Source organism: Gopherus flavomarginatus, chromosome 7, assembly GCF_025201925.1.
Source record: "Gopherus flavomarginatus isolate rGopFla2 chromosome 7, rGopFla2.mat.asm, whole genome shotgun sequence".
Taxonomy (NCBI): Eukaryota; Metazoa; Chordata; order Testudines; family Testudinidae; genus Gopherus; species Gopherus flavomarginatus.
Window position 1 is genome coordinate 7,451,849 of NC_066623.1, and position 25,176 is coordinate 7,477,024.

Here is a 25,176-nt window from a genome sequence, read left to right on the forward strand (position 1 = left end):
GAGGACTGAGATGCAGACAGGTGAAGTGACTGTGCCAAGGTTATACAATGGGTAAGTGACAAAGCCAGGTTTAGAATTCAGATTTCCTGACTCCCACCCTAGCATTTTAACTACCCACTCAGGCTTTAATAAAACTTAGTCATGGTTTCTTAAAGCAGGGAAACCCATGAATGCCTGCTAGGGTTAAGCAATGGCTCCTGGCACAGCTATGTTTCTGCTCAGCTGATTGCACAACACCGTGCTGAGATGGTGTTTTCATTCATTGATGCTGCGCAGTATGGAGTTAAGCTGCCTCAGCTTGGTAGGGGGCGAGGCTCCTCGTCTTTCCAAAGCACCATCATGAAAACAAAGTACACAGGAGATAGCATGAAAAATCAGATTCTGCAGTAGCAGAGATTCTTTGGGCAAGCTGATGGTGTCTAGTTCTCCCCAGATACCAGGAGAGCACGGGGTGAGACCCACAGGATGGGGGCAAGGGAGAGCGAAGGTCCACTGAGTCTTTTCCTCCACATTCAGAGACCAAATCATCCCACTCCCCAACCCCCAAAGAGCTGCTCTTGTCTGGACACCATCCAGCCCCCTCCTTCACTCTCACTTGTGTTCTGGCTAATCTAGTACACAGCAATAGAGCTCTTCTCTCTGTTGTAGGATGGTCCTTTATTTCCTGTCCAGAGACTGGGACTGCTTTTGAACTTAAATGATTAAGGGCCAGATTTCCAGCAATCTTCGTTGTCTGCACAAAGAATATTTAGGGGCACATCCCTCCCCATCTACGCATGCAGGACCCTGCTTTGCATGTAAAGAATCCTGCATTTGGCACACAAATGCAGTGGGTTTTACACACAAACAGTTGTACCCACAAGTACTGCAGTTGCAGTTCAAGGTAGTCAGAGCAAAATTTGGATCCTGAAACTTAAGAAAAAGACATGTCTGGTGTGAATAGGAATTAGGGTTTGATTCTGTTTCCTGTTTACAACATTGATTATATAAAGTTGGTAAGAAAATATCATCGATTTCATTTTTATAACTGATTTTTAAATTGAATGTGATAAACTGGATTTTTTCTTTAATAGGTGGGAGGACACCAAAACAGAAATGGATAGTCAGTGTTTCTGGCGCTGAATAGCTCTGTCATAATAAGTCTCCCCCTGCTGTCACAGAGCGGAGACAATTACAGTAATCATGTGGCCTTGTCCCCTTTCTTTCAACTTCCTGATGTATTACTGCATCTCGCTGCTTTACAGCAGGCGAAAAGGCAAAGATAAAGGCTGCTGCTGAAATAAAATTTTCTAATGTAATGTTCAGTAGAAAGGGCAGAAAAAAACCCAATACTGTTTTGGTCACAGCTTCACATCTCCCTCTTCCTCCTCATGTTGGAGAATGCAAAATGATCACATTACTAAAGCTGTACATCCTGATTTGACAGCATGTACTTATTTTTAAGAGTGACAATATCCCACAGCATCACTGAGTGTATGCAGGCTTTGACTGAAGCACAAATCTCATAGGGTCTGGTTCTGCCCTCCATACTTGTGTTCCGTAGTACCTTACTCTGCAGGTGTATCTGTGCCTGCTCTGGGTCCAGTGGGAACTTATATTCCACACACTCACATTTAGTATTGTTTAATTGTGATTATTAGCATCAGTTTTATAAAATAAGGAGGGCCCAGCATGGAGCCACAATGGAAGACCAAGTTTATGTGGAGCTTCTCTCCAGTATAGCATTTGACTAGGGTGTGGGACAAGTAGAGCTGAGCAAATCATTTGCAACAACAGCAAAGAATCCTGTGGCATCTTATAGACTAACAGACATTTTGAAGCATGAGCTTTCATGGGTGAATACCCACTTCGTCAGATGCATGTAGTGGAAATTTCCAGGGGCAGGTATATATATGCAGGCAAGCTAGAGATAATGAGGTAGGTTCAATCAGGGAGGATGAGGCCTTGTTCTAGCAGTTGAGGTGTGAAAACCAAGGGAGGAGAAACTGGTTTTGTAGTTGGCAAGCCATTCACAGTCTTTGTTTAATCCTGAGCTGATGGTGTCAAATTTGCAGATGAGCAAGTAATTTCTGAAAGGGATTTTAACCTCTTCCGTTTGCGAGTGGCTGTGAGCAGATGGTGTATGCCATGATGCCTGCAAAATCTTGACAATGTTTAGGGTGCTAATGTGCAGAGACCACCACCTGGCATGCTGACAAATATTGTCTCATTGTTTACTTGTATTCCCGTCTGTCCCTGTATCTGTTGTCTCTTGATTTATAAAGATTATAAACCCCTTGTGGCAGGAACCAGCTTTTTGTTCTGTTTCTACAGCTCCTCGCACAATGGGGTCCTGTTCTATGATTAGTGTCCTGAGGCACCAGGGGAATGCAAATAATAAATAACTCCTCTGATAAAATCATTATCTGAATGTATTCAATTAAAATAGTTCAGAATTTTTTACTCTGTGGCCGGGTCATGAATTCGAATTATTTGGTGTCTTTCTGAAAGTCCCAGGTCCTGATATCAGGCAATTACATGAAAATGCCAATTTTTTTTTCCTTCTTTTTTTAACCAAAGTTTCTAGCCCTTGTGGTTGTGGAGCAAACTTGAAAAGATGACTCTTAAAGGGTTAAAAACCAGCAGGCAAATAAGACTAACTCAGCATGTTTTGTTTGACTCTCATGACTTTGCGGTTCTGGGGCTTGTTGTTTTTGAAAGCTTGGGGCCGGCGATCCTATAGTGCGGAGTGATTTGGGGGGGTGGAAAGCTCTTGTCCAGTGAGCATATTTCAAGTGGAAAGGCCTTTTTCTCCCCGGATTTACACCACCCTGTAATCCCTGCTTTCAACACGACTGTACTGGCCCTCAGCGAACAGTTCCTCCAGGGACCCGGAGCCAGCCAGGGCTTAGGGCCAGACACCTTAAACTAGGGCAAGTTTGCAAAACAACGTCTGCGCGCCCTGCAAGGCGCTTTCCAGGAATCTAAGGGATGGAGGCTCCGGCCCAGCCCGTACGGTGTAAGGCGGGGGGGGCCGGGGGTGCTGGCCAGGCTGGGGGCCGGGAGGGGCGCGGCACTAGGCGGCAGGACGCGACCCCCCTTCGGGAACACGGGCCCGCAGCGCCTGCCCATACGACTGAGCCACGGCTCTGCGGGGGCAGCCGGCTGGCCAATAGGCGACGGCGTGGCCGGCACAGCTCTGCTCCGGTTGGTGCAGGCCGGTGTCACTCGCCGGGGAGGGCGGGTCGCTGGGAATGCGGAGCGGCCCTCGGCCGTTGTTCGCGTGTCACTTTTAGCGGACGGGAGCGGTGGGGAGGCGGCGCCTGAGCCCCGAGCAGTAAGGGGGGAGGGGCAGCTGGGGGGCGGAATGAAGGGGGCCCGTTGTGGGGTCGGGGTGGTGCAGGGGCCAGATGGGGAATGGGAATGAAGGGGGTGGGGGTGGGGCCAGATGGGGAATAGGGGGAACCAAGGGGGTGGGGCCAGATGGGGAGAAATCAGGGGGGCGGTGCTGGGGCCAGATGCGGGGGGAATCAAGGAGGTGGGGCAGGGGTGGGGGCAATGAAAGGGTTCAGGGGGCCAGGTGAGGGGAATTAAGGGGTCAGGGGCTGTTCAGGGGGCAGCTGTGGCAGGGCAGGAGCATTCAAGACTTCAGGCGTGGTGGTGGAAGCTATGCCAGGATCCAGCTGTGCAAAGTATGGGGGAGGTGGATATTTTCCATCCCTGTGATTTCTGTTGGTGAGCACTTTCCTTTCCCCAACTGGAAATAAGGAGTGCACCCTACACAGCTGGCAGAGGGCCTCCCTGGACTCAGGGTTGCATCTCCTACTCCCAGCTTCTTTTACGGCCATAGGGTTAATTACCCAAAGAAGCCTCTGAGAATTGTTCCTGAAGTTAGGGGAAGTGAAAGTAACTGATTCAGCCCAGCTTAAAGGAGAAGATCCCTTGCCTGGAGTTCGCTGCACTGCAGTAAACTTAAACATGTCTCTTTAGAAACCCATAGAGAGGACAGTGCACAGAGAGTTTGCAAATCACGGGGCCCATTCGTAGTTTCTGGGCACTTGTGCTGTAGCACAGAGTTCTGGCAATAAACCCTCTAACCAACTGGCCTGCTGATGTGTGGCCAAAGTACTGTGTGGAAAGAGGGTCAGGGTAGGTGTCCAGAGTATGTGGGCGGTGGAAAAGAGGGGGCTGGATGTTTATTTCATTCTGACCTCTCTTTGAGATCCAGGAGCGTGCTGTGTGTGTGAATAGGAATGGCTGGCCGGAGTCAGGAGCAGAGTCTGAGGGAAGAGCTGACCTGTGCCATCTGCTATGAGCTTTTCAGTGACCCTGTCATGCTGGAATGCATGCACCATTTCTGCAGGGCATGCATCCAAGGCTACTGGGGCAGGTGCCCCCGTGTGGCTTCCTGCCCCCAGTGCAGAAGGGAGTTCTCCAGCCGCACCTTTCGCCCCCACTATCTGGTATCAGGAGTGGTGGAGAAGGTGCGGAAGTGCAGCTCAGAGGACCACAAGAGAAAAATGCAGGTGAGTGGCTGTTGACATGCTTATTTAGAAGGCATCAGTCATAGTAAAATCTGAGGCAGAGACACATGCCTCAGCCCAGCGTAGAACAGATATCTGACATATCTCTTACCCACCCACTTCTCTGAGGTAGGCTCATTCAACTGTGAAACCACCTGGGCAGAGCACAATGAAGACTCTCTCTGCTTCTCTCACTGACTGGTTCCCTATTCCTCTCTCTAGCGTCTGGCGAGTTGCATCTGTAGTTTAGCTTTTGTGCTGTTGCTTCTCTTGCATTGCTCACTTGTTGCTGCCTTGTGACATTGATCACACGTTGTTATTGTTTGTAACATGTAGGGCCCCCTATCCAGGATTAGGGATCCATTGTGTTAGGTGCTGTACAAACAAGTGATAAGAGACTCCTTGCCCCAGAGAGTTCAAAACAAACATTAAACCCCATGCAAATTTATATCCCCAGCTCTTATGTATGCTGAGTCTGGAGTTTCTCCAACCCACTGGTTTCAAATGTGTGTAAAAATTCAGCTTAGCTCATGACCATACACCTCAGGTTGGTTGGTTGATTGTTTTTGCCTTATGGGGAGTCTTGGATTTGAACAGCTGCTACTTGCCCTTCTAGAATCAGTGCCATACATGTAGGCTGATCCACTATAAATCCATAGTACGCCCACATCTTGAATATCGCGTGCAGATGTGGTCACCCCATCTCACAAAGATGCACTGGAATTGGAAAAGGTTCAAAAAAGGGCAATAACAATGATTAGGGGTATGGAACGGCTTCCATATCAGGAGAAATTAATAAAACAGACTTTTCAGCCTGAAAAATTGATGACTAAGTGGGGAGATGATAGAGGACTATAAAATCATGACTGATGTAGGGAAAGTAAATAAAGAAGTGTTATTTACTCCTTCTCATAATACAAGAACTGAGGGTCACCAAATGAAATTAATAGGCAGCAGGTTTAAAACAAACAAAAGGAAGTATTTTTTTCACATAACGCACAGTCAGCTTGTGGAACTCCTTGCCAGAGAGTGTTGTGAAGGCCAAGATTATAACAAGGTTCAAAAAAGATCTAGATAAGTTCATGGAGGATAGGTCCATCAATGGCTGTTAGCCAGGATGGGCAGGAATGGTGTCCCTAGCCTCTGTTTGCCAGAAGCTGGGAATGGGGGATGGGATGGATCACTTGATGATTATCTGTTGTGTTCATTCCCTCTGAAGCACCTGGCATTGGCCACTGTCGGAAGACAGGATACTGGGCTAGATGGACCTTTGGTCTGACCCAGTATGGCCATTTTTATGTAAAATAGCAGAGTAGTGAAATGGTCTCCTTTTATTTTTCCTTCCTAGAAACATCTTGCAGATGCGCTGCAAGCTCACCAGAGAGAGATGGAGAACATTGTGCAAATGAAGCACACAGCAGAGGAGGATATTTGCAATCTGACGGTAATGCCAGTTCTCACAGCTATACTCGTGTAGGCTCCGTGGCAATGCCATTCACTTGGATAAGGGAAGACTGGGAGGTTACTGGTAGAGGTGGTGCATACCCAAGAGCCCCCTGTAATAATATACTGGCCCTACCCTTTACACCACTGCTGCTACAAGCTTGCCTGCAGGGTGAGTAAGGATCAGGCAGGATATAATCAGAGCTCTTCTACCTGGAGAAAAGAATAAAAATGGAATATTATCAAAAGCTGAGTTATCTGGGCCCTTGAACAACCTGACCAATAAGCAGGCTCACAGCAGATACCTACCATCACTGTCGTCTTATGCCAAGTATCTTTTTTAGACTATGGGCAAAAGATTAAAACGAGCAAAGTAAAAATGCTGCAGAGACAGCAAAGAATAGCTGCTCAGTTAAGGCAGTGATTGATCTGCTGAGATGCCTTTGCAGAAGAGAAAATGAATAATTGTAATCACAGCGCTTAAAGAGAGAGCCTAGGGTAATTACAGAGGAGTGTACAAAGCCAGGTAAAGGCTCCTGAACCTTAGTAAAATACATCAGAGCTTTTCCTCAGCAGTGTTACATCTTGGGCCAATGGATCTGTCAGATTTCCCTAAGCCACGTGATAAACTTTATTTTGGGGCATACTTTTATAGTTGCGTATAATAGCTCATTGGGTGACAGTTAACAGTGTCTGTGTGTCTGGCTCTTATGGTTTTAGTCAAGATTGCTGATTTTTATATCTATCTAGATATATTGAGATCTATCTAGATCTGTCTAGTGTGTTTGTGTGTGTGTGTGTGTGTGTGTGTGTGTACAAACACAGATGTGTTTTCAGAAGCCAAACGAGAGTTACCTAGGGATCCTGAATGAAGTTTGTCACTCACAAACCAGAAAGGTATTACCTATGTAACTTTCAGAGACTGTTTCCAGAAAAGAGGCATTAAGTACTTGTTAACACAGGCAATTACTGGATTCTGATAAATTGGTGCACCAAAGCTTAGACAGGGTTCAGATTGCTCAGTGCATGATAAAAGATGACATCTGGGCTAGGTTGACGAGCAGTTGCTAGTTCTGGAGGGTTGCCAGACTGGTTTTTTGGTTTTTTTAACTGAAAAAGCACTGATGTGACCACAAAATCAGTCAGATCCCAGGTCTGTTTCCATGACAGAGCAGTTAGGTTAATAAACAAATTTAAATATTCCTGTCATTGTAGAGATAACAATAGTCCCTATAAATGCACTATAGTTCATATTCACTCTTAGAACATTAGGAACCGAAATATTCTTTTCTGAGTTTTCTCAAAGTCAAGTTAAATGTTGTGATACAGGCTAACTCACCAAATTACTATAGATAAACCCCAAAGTAATAGTGGCTGCAGTATAATTACACTTAACTTTTGGAAGAGAAATGTACCAAAAAATAGCACAGTAACACTAAACTTCAGAAAGGAAAAAATCTGAGGAAGCTGGCTAAGAAGGCCCATCAGAAGTAAGGAAATTAAAATTCTTGGATTTAGTGTTGAGCTTACCAGAACAAAACTGCAAAGGGCTGAAACTGAAAATGAAGCAGGAAGGCAAGAAATAAATTAGTATGGCTAAATGGCAGGGCTGAGCCAGTTATCCAACCCAAAAAGGTATCCTTCAGAAAATGGAAATCCATTCCTAGTGAAGCTAATAGAAGGGAACGTAAACCACAGCAGTTGATGATATGTAAGAAAGAAATTAGGAGGGTAAGATGGCATTGCAAGAACAAATGGCCAAAATTATAAGACCAAATAATAAATTCTTTAAGTGTAACAGAAGCAGGGAGTCAGCAGGAGAGTCAGTAGGTTTGTTAAATCAATTAAAGAGGATATGGGCAATGCAGAAACAGAACATTTCTTCTTTCCAGCCGTCTTCACTACATAGGATATTTGGGAGATACTGACTACCTGACAAGAGTAGGTATGAGATGCTCTCAGAGACTGAGATGTCAAGAGAAGGTGCTGGAACCAACTGAGAAATTAAATGTAAAAGTCTCTAGGAATGAATGGTTGCACCCAAGAGCTCTGAAAGAATATAAGAATGAAATTGCTGAAATGCTAAGAAAACTCTTCAGTCTCTCATTAAAATCAGCTGCTATCCTGGAGGCTAGCAAGTGTATCTGTGTCTTAACTGCATTGATCTAACTCCCAGGGTGAGCTTAGCAGTTACTGTAAACTTCATTGTAATAGCAGGGAAATTATTGGTTGAGACAGTAAATAGAGATAGTTATAAACATTTGATTTAATATGGTATAATGAGAATAAACCAAATACAGCTTCTAAAAAGGGATGTGTTTCAAGTCAGCTAGAATTTCTTGAGCTTGTCAATAAAATATGAGCCAAGGAGGGCTAATTGATACAAACTTTTGAAAGCCTATGACAAATTCCTTCCCAAAAGGCTAGCGAGAAAACGAAGTGGTTAAGGTTACATAGATTGTAAGCTCTCTGGTGCAGGAACCATCTTTTTTGTGTGTTTGTACAATGCCTAGTGCAGTGGGATCCTGGTTAGGGTGACCAGATGTCCCGATTTTATAGGGACAGTCCCGCTATTTGGGGCTTTGCCTTATATAGGCACCTATCACCCCCTATCTTGATTTTCACACTTGCTGTCTGGTCACCCTAATCCTGGTTCGTGACTAGAGATCCTAGATGCTAGAACAATACAAATAATAATGGAGTGAGAGGAAAAGTACTGCTGTGAATAGAAACTGGCTAAGAATCAGACAGCAAAGTAGGAACAAACGATCAGTTTGCGCCATGGTGAAAGATGAGCAGTGGAGGTGCCTGAAGGGTCAAGGCTACGACCAGTGCTGTTTTATACGTTAGCAGTTTGGAAAAGGGGGGTGAGCAGTGAGGTAGCAAAGCCTATGCTTGACATAAAATTATGTAAATCAGAGGAGATGAAAGAGCTTCAAAGGAACCCAGGCAACCCATGTGAACAGGCCACATGATGGCAGATGATATTCAGTGTTGACAAATGCAAGTTAGCTGTAATTGCACAATGGAAGCAATAATTTGGATTCTGAATTAGCTGTAATGACTCAGGGAAAAAGCTGCAGGGCTTATTATGGACCTCCCAATGAAAGCTGCCATTCAGTCTGCTGCAGCAGACAAACGAAATAATGGGGACAAGAATAATACTGACTATTGTGATGCTGTTATAAATCAACAGTATGTTCTCATATGGAATACTTCATTCGGTTCTGGTCACCTCATCTGAAAAGAGATACAGCAGAACTAGAAGGGCAGGGGAGTTCAGAGACCAGCAAGGAAAACAACTAGGGGCCAGGAGAGACTGAAAACGTAGAGCTGTTTAAAGGAGCTGGGGGATAGCGAGAGATGCATACCAGATGCTATAGAGAAGGTAAATAGAATGCATCCATTTACCCCTTCTCATCAGACAAGAACAAGTGCATGTTTGGTGAAGCTTGAAGGTAGCATGTTTAAAACTGACAAAAAACAGTAATGTCTTTCCTGACATGTAATTAACCTCTAAAATTATTTGCGCACACATCTGTCTCTGAGTTACCATTTCAAATGCAGAAGCCCAGAGCCACACTGGGGCTCAGGACCTCAGACTAGGGGTAACATTTTCAAAGGCTCCAAAATGACTCATGAGACCAACTCACATTTTTCAAGTTTAATTTTGGGACTTAGGCTCCTAAATCACTTAGGCCCTCTTGAAAATGTTAACCTAAGTCTAGAATTTAAGACCTGTAAGTTGATTAATAGGCAGCAGGTTTAAAACAAACAGAAAGACACATTTTTTCACACAACGCACAGTCAATCTGTGGAACTCCTTGCCAGAGGATGTTGTGAAGGTCAAGACTATTACAGGGTTCAAAAACGATCTAGATAAGTTCATGGAGGATAGGTCCATCAATGTCTATTAGCCAGGATGGGCAGGGATGGTGTCCCTTGGCTCTGTTTACCAGAAGCTGAGAATGGGCAATGGGATGGATCACTTGATGATGACCTGTTCTGTTCATTCCCTCTGAGGCACCTGACCTTGGACACTATCAGAAGACAGGATACTGGGCTAGATGGACCTTTGGTCTGAGCCAGTACGGCCGTTCTTATTACTCCCAGATTGTTGTCAAAGCAATTCAGACAAGGTCATTGAGTTCAAAGAGGTCATTTGAAAAGCTTAGTTCAGTGACTTTACTTCTGACCTTAGTGGCATCCACATGGTCCCAAAGCAGGGTTCCAGCAGTGCCTCTAGCAGGGAAGGCTGGGGGAAGACTTCCCTTCTATCCTCTCTCTGGCTGTATTACATTGCAAGAGTATTTAATTAGAGAAATCAAAGGCAGCTGTGTTGTGCCCCTCCCCCTGCCACCTACTGCTCGTTTTGAGTCTTAATCCAAAGAGCCACTCAGTGTAAAATAAGGCCTGCTGTACACCTAAAATGAAGGTCAACCTAGCAACATTGCTCAGGGCTATGAAAAAATTTGCACCCTGTGCAAGCTAGTTAGGTCAACCTAACCCCTACTGTAGACGCATCTAGGTTGATGGAATAATTCTTCCGTTGACCTAGCTAGAGCCTCTCAAGGGGTGCATTAGCAGAAAAAACCTTCCATCACTGTAGCAGATGTCTACACTACAATGATGTAGCTGCAGCGGTACCACTGTTACACTTGCAGTATAGACATAGCCTAAATGTCTGCCTGCAGCAGAGCTGTGTGTCCTGCAAGCTAAAATCAGCTGGTGCAGAAAACAAATGCTAATTGGTGGTGCTGTAACAGTGTACTAAATTCCTTTGGAGAAAATAATCTACTTGTTAAATTCTGTAAAGGCAGGGCAGGGGCGGCACTGAGAATACCATCCTTATGGAACCCACTTACCATTCAGGCCTACTCTACCTGGACACATTCATAAAAATTCACCCTCTCCCTCGATGTAAACAGAGATTTGTACAACTTCTTGTACCCCGCCCCCATTATGAATTGCACAAACTGGGTTATGTGATAAACCAGAAATAAAGACAGATTGTAAGTAATTATAAGGGATAGCAAACAGAGCCAAGCGGATTACTGAGCAAATAAAACAAAAAATGCATATTAAGCTTAAGATCTTAAAGAGACTGGTTTCAAGAAGTAATTTCTCACCCTAAATGTTATTTTAGGCAAGTTGCAAAGTTTCTGTAGCTTAAGAGTTCCAGTTATTTCTTCTTACAGTCTGGACCCCTGTCTCAGTCTGGACTGACCCCTGCCTTTCCCATCAGGTTAATTCCTTTGTCCCTCCAGGTACTTTCAGCAGCTTTTCTTCTTGGGTAGGCAGTGTTGGAGAATCTACAACAGGGGTTCTCAGATTGGGGGTTACAAGGTTATTACATGGGGGAGTCGCAAGCTGTCAGCCTCCATCCCAAACCCCGCTTTGCCTCCAGCGTTTATAATGGTGTTAAATAAAAAACACTTTTTTATATATTTATAAGGGGGGGTCGCACTTAGAGGCTTGCTATGTACAGAAGTTTGAGAACCACTGGTCTCGATTAACCCCCTCCCCAGCCTTAAAAAAGATTTATCTAAGGCAGGAAACCTTTGTTTGATCCCCATCTGCCTACAGTGGAAAAGTACCAGCAGTGTCCAAGGTGGCATTTTGCCTCAGGTGGCAAGACCACCTGACCTGATAGTGTCACAGCTACATCCAAGGATGCCTCTCAGGAAGGAGAGAGATTAGTATCTTCACAGTGTTATCATTTCTTCCTAATGGCCGATCAAGGCTGTGATGGCCGTTTGTCTGGGTGTCTCCCAAAGACACACACACTTGTAATTGTTACGTAGTCAATATTCCTAACTTTAGATACAGAAATGATGCATGCATACAAGTTGGATAATCACATTTAGTAAATCATAACCTTTCCACTGATACCTTACAAGACCCATCTTGCATAAAGTATATCTTAGGCCATATTCATATCATAGCCATATTTCTATGAGGAATATTGGGTATAACATCACAGTAAGTACATTAGGACAGGGACTGTGTTTGCTGCTGCTCGATGGTGGTATACAGTTCTGTGACCGGGGCCTCTCTAGACATTAACATTTAATATTAGAGATGTAAATAAAATAGCTGGATATGACCTTACTGAAACAGCATTTATCTCTTTTTGTAGTATTTTTAGTCTTGTTATTGGGAATGGCTAAAAACAGCAGTTGCTGGACCAAACAATCCATATAAAAAGCAGGGCCATCTTTGAGCCACTCTGTCTAAGCAGGGGAAATTAGCCCCTTTGCTAATGCCTTTGGATGCTGTTCCACTTTCACTGACCATCAAAGTCCATCCCCAACTTGCCCAGAAGTGTGGAACAGCCATAAAGAGAACTTGGACTCATGAGACCATTTCAATCAGTAGCTGGTGTGTTACTGTTCCCATAGAATCGTGTTGCAAACGTTGTTCGTACAGGTAGCAAGCCTGAGCTGTGTGAACAGAAGCTGTACGTCAGTGGGATCACATCAGTATGATGCTCAGAAGTGGTTTTAATTAAATCTGGAGTGACAGACTTAGGGTACATCTACACTACGGGATTATTCCAATTTTACATAAACTGGTTTTATAAAACAGATTGTATAAAGTCAAGTGCACGTGGCCACACTAAGCACATTAATTCGGCGGTGTGTGTCCATGGTCCCAGGCTAGCGCCGATTTCCAGAGCGTTGCACTGTGGGTAGCTATTCTGTAGCTATCCCATAGTTCCCGCAGTTTCCCCCGTCCCTTGGAATTCTGGGTTGAGAGCCCAGTGGCTGATGGGGCAAAAATCATTGTCACGGGTGGTTCTGGGTAAATGTCGTCACTCATTCCTTCCTCCGGCAAAACAATGTCAGACAATCATTTTGCGCCCTTTTTCCCTGGATTGTCCTGGCAGACACCATAGCACGGCAACCATGGAGCCCGTTCAGCTTTTTTTTTTTACTGTCACCGTATGTGTACTGGATGCCACTAACAGAGGCGTTACTGCAGCGCTACACGGCAGCATTCGTTTGCTTTTGCGTGATAGCAGAGACGGTTATCAGTCATTCTGTACCGTCTGTTGCCATTGTAAATGGGCAGTAAGATGACAGTTATCTGTTGTTCTGTACTGTCTGCTGCTATCATGGGTGCCCCTGGCTGAGGTCGGCCGGGGGCGCAAAGGCAAAACTGGGAATAACTCCCCGAGTCAATCCCTCCTTTATGGTTTCTAAAAATAGTCAGTCCTGCCTAGAATATGGGGCAAGTGTGCTAGAGAACCAGTGTATCAGAGAGCACAGCTGCTCCATGTCAGATCCCGCAGAAATGATGAGCTACATGCCATTCACGGGGGGGGTGCCCCTGCAGCAACCCCACCCGTTGCTTCCCTCCTCCCCCAACCTTCCTGGGCTACCGTGGAAGTGTCCCCCCCGTTTGTGTCATGAAGTTATAAAGAATGCAGGAATAAGAAACAGTGACTTGTTAGTGAGATAAAGTGAGGGGGAGGCAGCCTCCCGGTGCTATGAGAGTCCAGGCAGGACATTAAGCGGTGCGGAGGAGGGGAGCCCAGCATCCCACTGCTATGATAGTCCAGGCAGTACAGAATCTTTTCTTTACACAGGAAAGGGAGGGGGCTGATGGAGCTCAGCCCCAAGTTGCGATGATGAGGACGGTTACCAGCCATTCTGTCCCATCTACTGGGAATGACCAGGAATCATTCCTATTTTTACCCGGGCACCCCCGGCTGACATCACCTGAGGCAAGCCAGGAGCACTCACGGGCTGATGGTGATGACGGATATCAGTCATATTGTACTGTCTGCCACCAGGGAGGGGAAAGGAGCAGATACTGCTCTTCACTGCTGCAGCATTGCGTCTACCACCAGCATTCAGTAGACATAGGGTGACATGGAAAAAAGTCAAGAAACTATTTCTTTCCCTTTTCTTGCACGTGGTGGGGGGAGAGAGTAAATTGGCGAGCTATACCCTGAACCACGCTGGACAATGTGTTTGAACCTACAGGCACTGGGAACTCAGCCAAGAATGCAAATAGTTTTCAGAAACTACTGTGGACTGTGGGATAGCTGGAGTCCTCAGTACCCTCTCCCTCCCTCCATGAGCGTCCATTTGATTCTTTGGCTTTCCGTTACTCTTGTCACACAGCACTGTGTAGCCTGGAGATTTTTTTCAAACGCTTTGGCATTTCGTCTTCTGTAACGGAGCTCTGATAGAACAGATTTGTCTCCCCATACAGCGATCAGATCCAGTATCTCCTGTACGGTCCATGCTGGAGCTCTTTTTGGATTTGGGACTGCATCACCACCCGTGCTGATCAGAGCTCTACGCTGGGCAAACAGGAAATGTAATTCAAAAGTTCGCGGGGCTTTTCCTGTTTACCTGGCCACTGCATCTGAGTTGAGATTGCTGTCCAGAGCAGTCACAGTGGTGCACTGTGGGATACCGCCCAGAGGCCAATACCGTCGATTTGCGGCCACACTAACCCTAATCCGATATGGTAATACCGATTTTAGCACTACTCCTCTCGTTGGGGAGGAGTACAGAAACCGATTTAAAGAGCCCTTTATATCGATATAGAGGGCCTCGTAGTGTGGATGGGTGCGCAGTTAAATCGGTTTAATGCTGCTAAAATCGGTTTAAACGCGTAGTGTCCACCAGGCCTAAGAGGAAAAAAAGCACTAGAAAAGGAGTTGACATTAGCCTTCCAGACTCTTCACTGTGTGCGTGTGTGCATATATATATAAACCAAGTGCGTGTATCTGCTTAAAAGTACCCCAGTCATTGCTCCCCTGTGGATTAAAAGCCCTTCAAAACTATGAGGCAGAGGACGGGAGAGAAAATAAAAATGAAGATTTCTGAAACCCTATAGGAACTTGACCTGCAACCCTTTTCACTGTGTCTTCTGTGGCATTTGCCTCTGCTTAGAAAGCCTCTGGGGAGCTGAACTCTAAGATTCGGGCAGAATTTGAGCGACTTCATCAAATACTGGAGGAAAAGGAGAGAGTTGTGTTAATGGAGCTGGCCAAAGAGGAGGAACAGCTATTGTTGAGGCTGCGTGGGGACATCATGCAGCTGGAGGAGGGGATCTCAGAGCTGGGAAAGAACATTGAGCACATACAAGAAATCCTGAACAAGACGGAAGACTCGTTACTGCTGGAGGTGAGATTGCTCGGCCAGCTCTTAACACATTGAGGCTTGAGGAGGAGGGAGAAAGATGTTAACAGAATACTGACACATGGTGGGGAGAGCTCAAAATCTGAATCGGAAAGTTGGAGAGCAGCAGAAGAAACTATTGTGCTGTAGGACTGCCCAGTAATCTATGCTTACACATCTGAAAGGGAAGCAGCAAGGCAGGGCAAGAGCTACAGTCCAAAATTGGGATCCACAGATCCTGGATGGTCTAGAGCTCTTGCTGTGGTCCCTTCAAAGCTGTCTGGTCAAGGGGTGACCTCCTCCCTCTGTTTCCATCTGCTAAATGACATCATAGGAACATTAAAATACGTTTGAATGCTTCCCTAATTACTTTTCCATGTAAGCAGTTGCAGAGGTTGCCACAAGGATGTTTTGTGATTGTGGATGGGAGGGGAGGAGGTGGTTCATGAGACAAGCTCTCTACTAAGATGTGGTCTGTACTGGGGAGACATGTAGGGACCCTGAGGCTGGCAAAAGGAGCAGGGGTGCAACACTGAGCATCATTGTGAGATGGATCTGTCAAGGCTCATGTAAGAAATCACCATCCATCATTGCTCTTGGCAACTGTGAATAGCTGGCACGCAAGGTAAGTGAGTGAGCGAGCCACTGCTGGGAAAGTGTGCCTCAGTGGTCAAAAGCACACATGTCATGTCCCCGTGGGTAGCCATGCCCCCCACCCCTCCCCATTGTGTGTGGCAAGATCTCCAAGTTAGTAGATGGAAGGGGAAAGGGTAAATCCTTGGCACTGTTGTCTTTGCAGAAGCTCAGGTTGAAAACAGACTGGCAGGTGCAGGAGAGGGTGCGAAGAGGTTGACTCCTTTACTGGGAGAGGGATGAGGAGCCCCAGATAATGAAGGCAGGCTCTGGTGACTTCAGGTAGGTAAAGGTACACTCAATAAAGCACGTGCCTTTACCTGCCTCAGGTTCCCAGAGCCAGCTGTGTCCTTTGGAGCCCATCTCTGTAATCATGTTTAATCTTTGAAAAATTCCTCTGAGTAGAAGGTATCAGTCCCAGACAGGCGAGTGAAAGTATACAGGGGAAGGGGAGAGAGAGAGACTGTTCATGAGTGAGTGAGCCCTCTCTTGAGATTGACTGTTAGAGAGACAGCTGCAATTTTGTGTCTCACTCCCACTCTTCTGGATCTTATTCTCAGGCCCTTGGACTGAGGCATCTTAGATGTGTTCAGAGTCGTTCTCCTCAGCCCCTTGCCCTCCAAAACAACCTTGGTTTATATACACAATGTCCATCCCCTGATGGGGTCCAGTTGGAGTGGTGTGTTTATCTTCTCTGTGTTTGAATGTGGTGGCAGGAAAGAGGGTAGTTAATTTATTTGTGCAGCTGTACGAATTAAGGATGGTGATTGTTAATTTTCTCTGCCTTTCATTGCAGGTGGAGAGCATGGCTATCAGGTACGTGTCTGGAATCAAATAAGCTGTTTCCCTTTTCATGAAGCTTTTATCTCCCCTCCTTGGCTGGGGACGGTGGGAAGAGAGGTGTTATCTTTTTAGTTTTTAAAGCATTGCTAATTGTCTAGCAGGCCATTGGCATGGAGCCAGGCGAGGGGAGGAGGATCCGTCCCCCAGCGAGCACCAGATGCTCTCATGTAGAAGTACTGGGCTTCTGGGCTAGGTTCAATGGAAGCATTGGCTATAATGGAAATGGGAAAACGGAGTTGCAGGTGCATATCTGGGTGCGTACAATGAGCATGAATTACACATCAGGGAAGAGTGGAGAACTGTTACATCAAATGACGGTGTACAAGCTAAAGAGGGGCTGTGTGTGATGAATATGGAAATGTTGGGAATACTTTTATTTTTATGTACGCCCCTGTTGTCTCTGTGTTTTCTGCTGCTGTACACTGACTCCAAAGGGAAGGGATGAGGTGTTGGACTCGGGTAGCCGCTTGGCTGGAGACCAGAGTCATTAACAAACTGAATAGAGGCTACTTGTGTAAATGGAGGATCCGGAACAGACAATGGAGACATTCACACCCAGTGACCAAAGGCCAAGAGGAAGGATGATTTCCCCCCACTTTTCTGCCAAGAAGCAGAGCAAAGGCCCCCAAGAGTGGGGCTGAGAACATGGTCAGTGGTGTGTAAGTCGTGCTCATTTTGCATACCTGCCGAATGGTGAACCAGTGCATGTTGCTCTGCTTTACCAGCCACAACACCGTGTCCATCTCTGCTGAATTTGACCCAAGGCTTCTGGGGCCTTACACCTTCCTTCTCCAGGGCATTTCAGCCAGTAGGGGAGCAGGGAGACAGAACAGCAGCCTGTCTCAGCTTGAAGGTTACTCTGTATCTACCAATCACTCTGCCGTCAGAGTGACTTCCTGTTTGATCTCCTTGGCAAGATGTAATCCACCCCCTTGACCTCTTGTTGTGTACCCTGCCCCCCTCCGTCCATTTGCTCTGGTCCCTTGCCTCCCGCAAAGGCCTCACCTCTAAAACACCCCCAGTCCAAGTCTTCTTTTCTAGTGGGCTTTTGCTAATGGCTTTGTAAAAACAACGAACTCCTTGTCTGGACCCTGCCTCACTCTTGCCCCATCTTGCTCGCCCAGGCCCCCGGTGCATGTGCGTGCACAGCCCTCCCTGGACATAGAGCGCCACAGAGACCGGTACAGCGGCCCCCTGCAATACATCTTCTGGAGACAAATGCTACAGTCAATCCACCCTGGTGAGTGTGACACAGTGCAGGATCCTTGGGGTGGAAATGTCCAGGTGGGGAGGTGGCCAGAGGAGAGGCGCCTAGGGAGGGGAAGTCGCCTAGACTGAAAAACATGGAGCAAAGCCCTGACAAATTCTAACTCTGTTATAGCTCCTGCTCCGCTGACATTTGACCCCGAATCAGCCCACCCTAACCTCATCCTCTCCAAAGACCTGAGGGCAGTGACTGAGAGCGACAGGCGTCAACCTGTCTGCAGCAGCCCCAAGCGTTTCCAGCAGTGTGTGAACGTCCTGGGCTCCGAGACCTTTGACAGCGGGAGCCACTACTGGGAGGTCTGGGTGGGCAGCAAAACCAAGTGGGACCTGGGGGTGGCAGCAGAGTCCGTGGACCGGGCAGCTAAGGTCAAGCTGTGCCCTGAGAATGGTTACTGGGCACTTCGTCTGAGGAACGGGACGGAGTATTGGGCCACTGCCACCCCGTGGGTGCGCCTTGCCCCGAGGAGCTGTCTCCGGAAGGTGGGGGTCCTTCTGGACTGCAGAGAGAGGAAGGTGGCATTCTACAACGCTGAAGACATGACCCACCTCTTCACCTTCCACCAGGCTGCCGCGCGCAGGTTCTGCCCCTTCTTCAGCACTTGCTTCAGCGACGGCAAGCTGAACGTGGAGCCCATGAGAATCTGCCACCTGACTCTGTAAGGGTGAGGGTGGGGGTGGGAGGGGTAAGAAGTCTCCCAGGAAGCCATGCAGATACCAAAGAGACAACAGGTGGCCCTGGGAGCTGGTGTTGCTTTCTGGTTTGGCTGTAGTTGCTACTGCTTGGACTGTCCCTAGAATAGGAATCGCCTGCTAGAACAGCTCAGTTGGCTCCCCTCTGCATTAGTGCTTGGCCATTTACTGTTTGAGCAAATGTAGCAAAGGTGTGTGGACTCTGATCAGTCTAACCTGTAAATCCCAAGCCTCTGGGGCAGAGTCAAGGAGAGTCTCTCTATTTGTGGATTTACCCTGTGAGGAGAGAAGAAGTGACTGAATCTTAGTTCCCAGTATTTTGTCTTCTGTTCCCTGCCTTGGCACAGGGGCGAGGGGGTCCTGGACTCTCACCTCAGCAGCTCAGCTAGAGCCATAGGATACTGTGCACTGAGGTTTCTCCAGCCTTCCTCCAGCAAAGAGATGGTGCATCTCACTGCTGCAAGGGCCTCAGACCAGCCTCGTGCAGCAACCAGTGACACTGAGCTGAACACAACCTCCTCAGCCAGCCGCCTTGGTACAGACTGTGAGGGTATGGCTACATTTGGAATTTCAAAGCGCTGCCCCGGCAGCGCTTTGAAGTGTGAGTGTAGTCAGAGCGGCAGCGCTGGGAGAGAGCTCTCCCAGCGCTGCATGTAAACCACATCCCTTACGGGTGTAGCGTGCAGCGCTGGGAGCACTGATTACACTGACGCTTTACAGCGCTGTATCTTGCAGCGCTCAGGGGGGTGTTTTTTCTCACCCCAGTTGCAGCGCTGTAAAGTGTGAGTGTAGCCAAGACCTAAGAAGATTCAAAGGAAACTAGGCAACCTGAGTGAAGAAGGAGGAACTGCACAGTGGAAGCAATGATTTGGATTCTGTATTAGTTGTAATCACTCAGGAAAAGGCCACGAGGCTCATTTGGAACTACTCAAACCACTGGCTTCAAAGGGCTCCTGCCTTTCTGGGACTAGAACAAGCAGGTAGAAGTCAGGTGGTAAATTCTAGGGAGCTCCTGGTCAGTGGGTAGGCGCCTGTTGCGTGGCGGGAGTGCATCTTCTTGACACAGTGGACAGTGCTGCCTGTGAGTGGAGCAAGCATGGGGGCAGGGAATGGATCTTCAATGACTTACTGAGATTTTTCTTCTCTTACTCTGTGAATTTGATCTGTGAAGTGGACACGGCTTATTCTAGTGGCAAACGTTTAGGTGCCAGCTCGTTGAGGTGTTACAAGCCCTGAGGAACCAATGGAGAGGAAGGAGAGCTGTAGCCTTACTGACCTTCTCTGCACAAACGGTGTGGCCTTTAACAGCCATGCACTTCTGCCACTGGAGACAAGGTGTGGGGCTCAGTCCTCCCTTTCCTGCCTGTGAGGAGAGAACTGTCCCACCCAGTGCTGGCGTGTAACCAGGCAGAGTCTCAGGGACTCTCTTGACAGCAGGGTAGAGAGTCTGGAACCTCCTGAATGCAAAACTCTTGGGAGGAGGAAGGCAATTCAGGGGCAAGGGGCGTCTGCTATTATTACACGTTGAACTCGCCTTCCCATGTCATCAGTCTGAGCAGTGTGTGTTTGGGTCTCGGATTGTTCGGCGCTACAGCCATTGTCTTTCCCCGCGCCCCTAGCGGAGAGGGGAGTCGAGCCAATGTGGAAGCACCTCTTCTGACCACTGCCACTCTGGGTGGTTGCCTCCCCCTCACACGCCTCCTGGCAGAAGTCAAGTCTTCTCCAGTGCTGCTCCGGAGACCATTGAGGAAGGCAGGTTTCTAATCTGTTTAGATTGTAAGCTCTTTGGAGCAGGAGCAGTCTTTTTGTTCTCTTTGTGTGCAGCCCCCAGCACCCGCAGCTCTCACTGAAGTCAGTCAGATGAGACCACAGCAGCTCCCAGGGGGCACTCAGCGCCTTGCAGTATTGAGCTCTATGGCTGCTGGCAGAGAGGTTTGGGGGTTTAGGGAGACAGAGCTGCCCTAGTGCCACAGTGTTGGTGCTGCAAGTCAGGCGCACTGGCAGTGATGGGGACGGGCTGGGGTTTGAGTAGCAGGAGTGCTGAAGATCAGACTTGGGCTACGTTGGCACAGATGGAGGAGGGACCCGAGGGCTGGAGTGGCAGGGGTGCCGGAGGTGAGGGTTGGCATGCATTGGCAGAGCTGCGTGAGAACTTGCACTGTGCCGTGTGATCATCTATTCAGTGCTGGGATCTTAAAATTCATGTAATCTTAAAATCTTCTGCTACACAATCCTCGGCAGGAATGTCTTCGTTCTGCAGCCAGCACTTCTGATCCTCAGCCCGTGCTCCACTCTCACATCGGTGCTTGAGCGGTCGGTAAACTGGCCTTTTATCTAGTGCTGATGCTTGAAGAATTTCTTAATCCCAGCTGTGGAATTTCCTTCTCTTGAAGTTTGTTTCCTCAGAGGATACGAGGGAGGGGTTCCTGCTCCTGCTCCCTGCATGCCGACAGAGGGCACTGTCCACTAAGTGAATGTAATGAACAGCTCCATGCTGACAGGCTCTTATAGCTGCAGGTGATTATATACTGTACTCTTAGCTGCTGTGCTGCTATTAAAGCTTTTTAGGAAGACAGCTGCACGCTGCCTTAATCTTACTGTCTTACCATCCATGCACTCAAGCGATCCCGCCTCACCTGGCTGCAGCAGAAGAGGGGCGCGTGTAACCCGCCCTGTCTTTTTGTAGTTCTGGCGCTAGCTTGTTCCCCTGTTAGCTGGCCTAGATGTGGATTGTGGGTGCTGGGAAAGAACGGAGGGTGGCCCTGAAGAAAAGGCTTGGAGGGGGAATCTGAGGCCCCTATCACCAGTGTAGCCTTTAGGTTAGGGAAGAACCCGTCCCAGCACTCCTTACACGCAAGATGACGATGCAGTGAGAGGATGCTGGGTAATGTGGTTGTCTGTGGTCTCGCTGGCTCTGGGACTCTTATGCTGCCTTTATTTTAAGAAAATTCCTTCTATGGGGATTAGAACAAGGCACCCCATTTCCCTCCCACTTACCCACGCCCCAGACGTGGAGATCTGAACCCTTTGCCAACTGCTGTCACTCATAGCCTTGGTGGTCACCTTCTGCTCCATTTGGCAAGTTTCTTGGAAACAAGATGCAACCGTGACTAGGTTGCAATCAGTGGGTGGAGGGGAGTGAGGTATTTTCCATCAGAACTGTACTGGTGAAACTTAACCTAAAACCATTGGAATCTGGGTTCTTCATGGCCTGCCTCCTTCCACCCTGCTCCCTTTCAGGGTACACACATGTTCTGGCTGTGCTGGGCAGCCTACACAGACGAAAGGGGGTTTTCCATCCGTGTAGGATCACCACCTCCCTGAAGGGCAGTAGCTGTGTTCACAGAAGCGTTCTTCCAGCAAGAAGCTGCATCTACAGTGGAGGTTAGGGCAGCACACCGACCTTGGTGGTGGGTGTGGTTTTTCCATCTCTCTCTTGTTGACATAACTTTGTCAGCCTAACTTAAAAGTGTAGACCAAGCCTTAGACGATACAGCTTTACTTTGTGTCTCATCTTTTGTCCCAGCTGTATCTCTAAACACACTATAGTGTTACCTAATAAACAATGGTACAGGGAGAGAGAGAGGATCAGCATAGAGTTCATAGGCATCCTTGTTTTTCACCCCACATGCCAAGCAGTCCCTGCTTGACTGAGATCGTCCTTTCTACACGCTGTTCTATGGCTGCCTAGATCTTTTAGTTCCTAGTCCTATTGGCTTTAAGAGTACCTGAATTTCATGCAGTTCTGGGGGGGAGGGGGAGGATCCTGGTCTTCTCCCTCTAGAGCCTAGTTTCAAGTCCCATCTCCAGTCAGACATGAGAACAAACTGGGTTTGCATTTCTGCCAGTGATGGGGTGTTCACCCCCATGCTAGCCTGACAGGCCACACCTGAGGGAGAATGAGGCTTGATAAGCAATCCTTAATTGAGGATGGAGCCCAGCTGAGCAGCAGCAGGTGGGGCTGGTATGAGGCCAAGAAGATAGGACAGAAAAGGGCAGCAGTGCAGAAGCCTGTTGTCACTCTCTGAGCTTAGCAAGGGAAAGGAGGAACCCCAGGGAGACAAAAGCAGCCTGGGATTCTGGCCCTGAAGGAAGGGTTTTACCCAGAAGGTTGGTGGAGCAGAAGCCTGATGGGGTGGAGTAGGAGAAGGCTCAGGGAAATGGCAGCAAGGTTCGGGATAGTGCTGTCTGCTGATTTGAGAGTCTCTGAGCCGGAACCTGGAGTAGTGGGTAGGCCCAGGTTCCCCCACTGCCCACTGGGGAAGTGGTCTAGCTCTGAGGTAGAGGACAGCCAGGAACAATACCTGAACAGGCAGTCTGGTGAGACTTTACCCCAGAAAGGAAAACTAGTGACCTGGCTGGAGTGCCAAGCCGCAGAGAGGGAGAACTCTGACTCCTGAAGCTTGAGAAGGGGTGTCAGCGTGAATGAGCCTAAAGGGGGCGTCAGACTGGGCAGAGCTGTTCCTCAGATGTAGCCTCGAGGAGATGCCCAGCAGTGAGTAGAGACCCCTCTAACACTGCCCACCACAAAACTGAGAGGGCCAGACTGGGCCCAAAGCTGACCATTCCAAGCAGAGCTCTGTGGGGAAGCTTTTGCAGCACCCACCCTCTCGCCAACACTGCACTTCTTAATATAACGATTTCCCATTAATTGGGTAAGTGAGTGAATACCATTCTGCCCTGTTGAGAGGCTCCTACCCACTGCTTTGTCAAGTTGTCCTGTTCTGTTAAAGGGCTAGAATCCCCGGCTCCTGCAGGAAAACTGCTCTACTTGTGGGGTCTCTTGCCTGGCCACCTTTGGAGATTCTTCATGGCAGCAAAAGAAATGCAGGTGTTCGCATTGTCCCCCTTCTTGCCTGTTGCCTGGTCTCCAGCAAGAGGGACAGGACCTCCTGGAGTGGCTGCTGTTGCAGTACCTGTCCTTCTGGCTTCGGAGGGCGACTAGTGCCTCTCTTGGGAGCAGGTTTGGAGTGATGCTAACCGGAAGATGGTTTTGGCCACCGGAGGGAGAGCTGCAGATATTCTTACTACTGCTGCTCTTGTGTTTGGGAAACTGGCTGCCACCCTGGCTGGCTCGCTACTTCTCATCTGTCAACAGCATTTCAAAAGAAGGCAGGAGTCTCTGATGTGAGTCTCGCAGCCAAGCTGGCAGATCCAGGCCAGGCTGGCAAGAGCGGTGTCTGAATTGGCAAGAGTGAGCAGGCCCGAGAGTCAAGGAGAGAGGAGAATTGTTGTTGTTGTGGAGTTGGAGGGTAGATGGGATTGTCATGGTTATCTCACCATAATCCCACTCTGAGATCAGTGCAGAGGCCAGAGCCAATATAAGATTATATAGCCCCAGGTACTGGATGAAGAGCACAGATTCCTGACCCTCAGAAGCTTGGCTTACTGTAAAGCCCAAATGCCCATTGACAGCTATTTTTCAGTGTAGTATGCTCATGATTAAGGGCTGCGGCTAGCCGGGGCTGCCAAGGCTAATGGGTTGTTCAGGAAGCCAGGCTGGAATGGTGTGACTGCCCTGGTGTATCTAGCTCCTGGTACAAAGAGTGCCCTTCTCTTACCAGCTACTCTTCTGTTTCTCTTATTTGTTGAAAGATGGGGAAAGATTCTTTGCCTGTCGGGGGCCCCTTCCCTCATGACACCAAGTATTGTGGATTTACCGTGGGGATGGACTTCAAGAACAATGGGCCTTTTTGAGACCTGGCCGCCTGGCACTAAAGGCTCAGCAGTGGGAAGGGGCAGATGTTACATGAGGTACACGGCTCTAGTGCGACTGTTTCTTTAAGGACTGGTCAGCTAGAAGGGCAGCTCTAATATTGGCTGAGATGGATGGGACCTAGAGGTAGTTAGGAGTTGTACTCTAGGAAGGGACCCACCGCTGCAGGCGAGTGCATTTAATGCACTGCTGCCTTGTTTTCCCCCTTCCAAGAATCGAGATCTCCCTCGTTAACAGCTGTGCCGAGCCACGGGCTGCACTCCCTCCCCTTCTGGCTGCGTGCACTGCACTGATCCCAAGCAGCATGCTCTGCCCTCCCCCTGACAGTCCTGGAACACAACTAGCCCCCTCATCGCCTGCTGGCCACAGATGAAATAAAAACAGCAGCAAAGAGTTGTTTGTTTGAAATCTCCCGCTGTGGGGGATAAATCCAGTTCCTGGGGATGTTTTGGCCTGTGGCGGGAGAGGAGAAAAGGTGAGGACAGTTTAATCGTAGCTGAGACTGGCTGACCATCCACACTGCACTGGTATTAAATACCCCCAGTACTGGGAACTCCAGTCAGAAAAGTGGCGTAGCTCCGTCTCTACAGTGAGGTAGTGGGAGCGTGGCTCTGTCTGCTCGGGACACATCTGTAATAGTTGCACCATGAACCTCTCATCCTACTTGGTATTTGGTAACTGCAATCCACAGCTCTGCGTCGCAGAGCACACCCAAGGGCCTAGCTCAATATTAGTCCCCGTTTTCAGCTGAGGGATCTGAGACATGCAGGTTAAGGGGAAAGGGTACAGCCAGTCACTGGCTGAGGTAGACGTAGAGCCTGGGTGTAACGGGCTAGTGCTGGGGGAATGTTGCTGTGGCTGAGCTCCGTTGGGTGGTGGGGGGTGGCTGTTGCCATTAGCACAGCATGTCATGCGCTCTGCGTCCTCGGCCAGCATTCCAATG

The 25,176-nt window shown here is 48.2% G+C and overlaps 1 protein-coding gene across 7 annotated transcripts; it reads left to right on the top strand.

Annotated features, from left to right (window-relative positions):
• The first annotated feature begins 3,200 nt into the window (after positions 1 to 3,200).
• On the top strand, positions 3,201 to 19,798 carry LOC127055040 (nuclear factor 7, brain-like). Of its 7 annotated transcripts, none has more exons than XM_050961605.1 (7): positions 3,201 to 3,316; positions 4,202 to 4,505; positions 5,851 to 5,946; positions 14,858 to 15,091; positions 16,515 to 16,534; positions 17,686 to 17,801; positions 17,943 to 19,798. In XM_050961605.1, exons 2-7 carry the CDS (start codon positions 4,233 to 4,235, stop codon positions 18,485 to 18,487), a joined length of 1,284 nt encoding a protein of 427 aa, XP_050817562.1. In that variant the 5' UTR covers positions 3,201 to 3,316; positions 4,202 to 4,232; the 3' UTR covers positions 18,488 to 19,798. The 7 variants fall into 7 exon arrangements, with proteins under 7 accessions (XP_050817562.1, XP_050817566.1, XP_050817567.1 ...); XM_050961609.1 differs by having other exon boundaries at positions 3,203 to 3,316; positions 4,208 to 4,505; XM_050961610.1 differs by lacking the exon at positions 3,201 to 3,316 and adding an exon at positions 3,556 to 3,671.
• The last annotated feature ends 5,378 nt before the right edge of the window (positions 19,799 to 25,176 follow it).

Coding starts and splice junctions, on each gene's coding strand:
- LOC127055040 (XM_050961605.1), top strand. CDS start 4,233: ATGGCTGGCCGGAGTCAGGAGCAGAGTCTGAGGGAAGAGCTGACCTGT. Junction 4,506..5,850: donor ACCACAAGAGAAAAATGCAG/GTGAGTGGCTGT, acceptor TTTCCTTCCTAG/AAACATCTTGCAGATGCGCT. Junction 17,802..17,942: donor GCTACAGTCAATCCACCCTG/GTGAGTGTGACA, acceptor ACTCTGTTATAG/CTCCTGCTCCGCTGACATTT.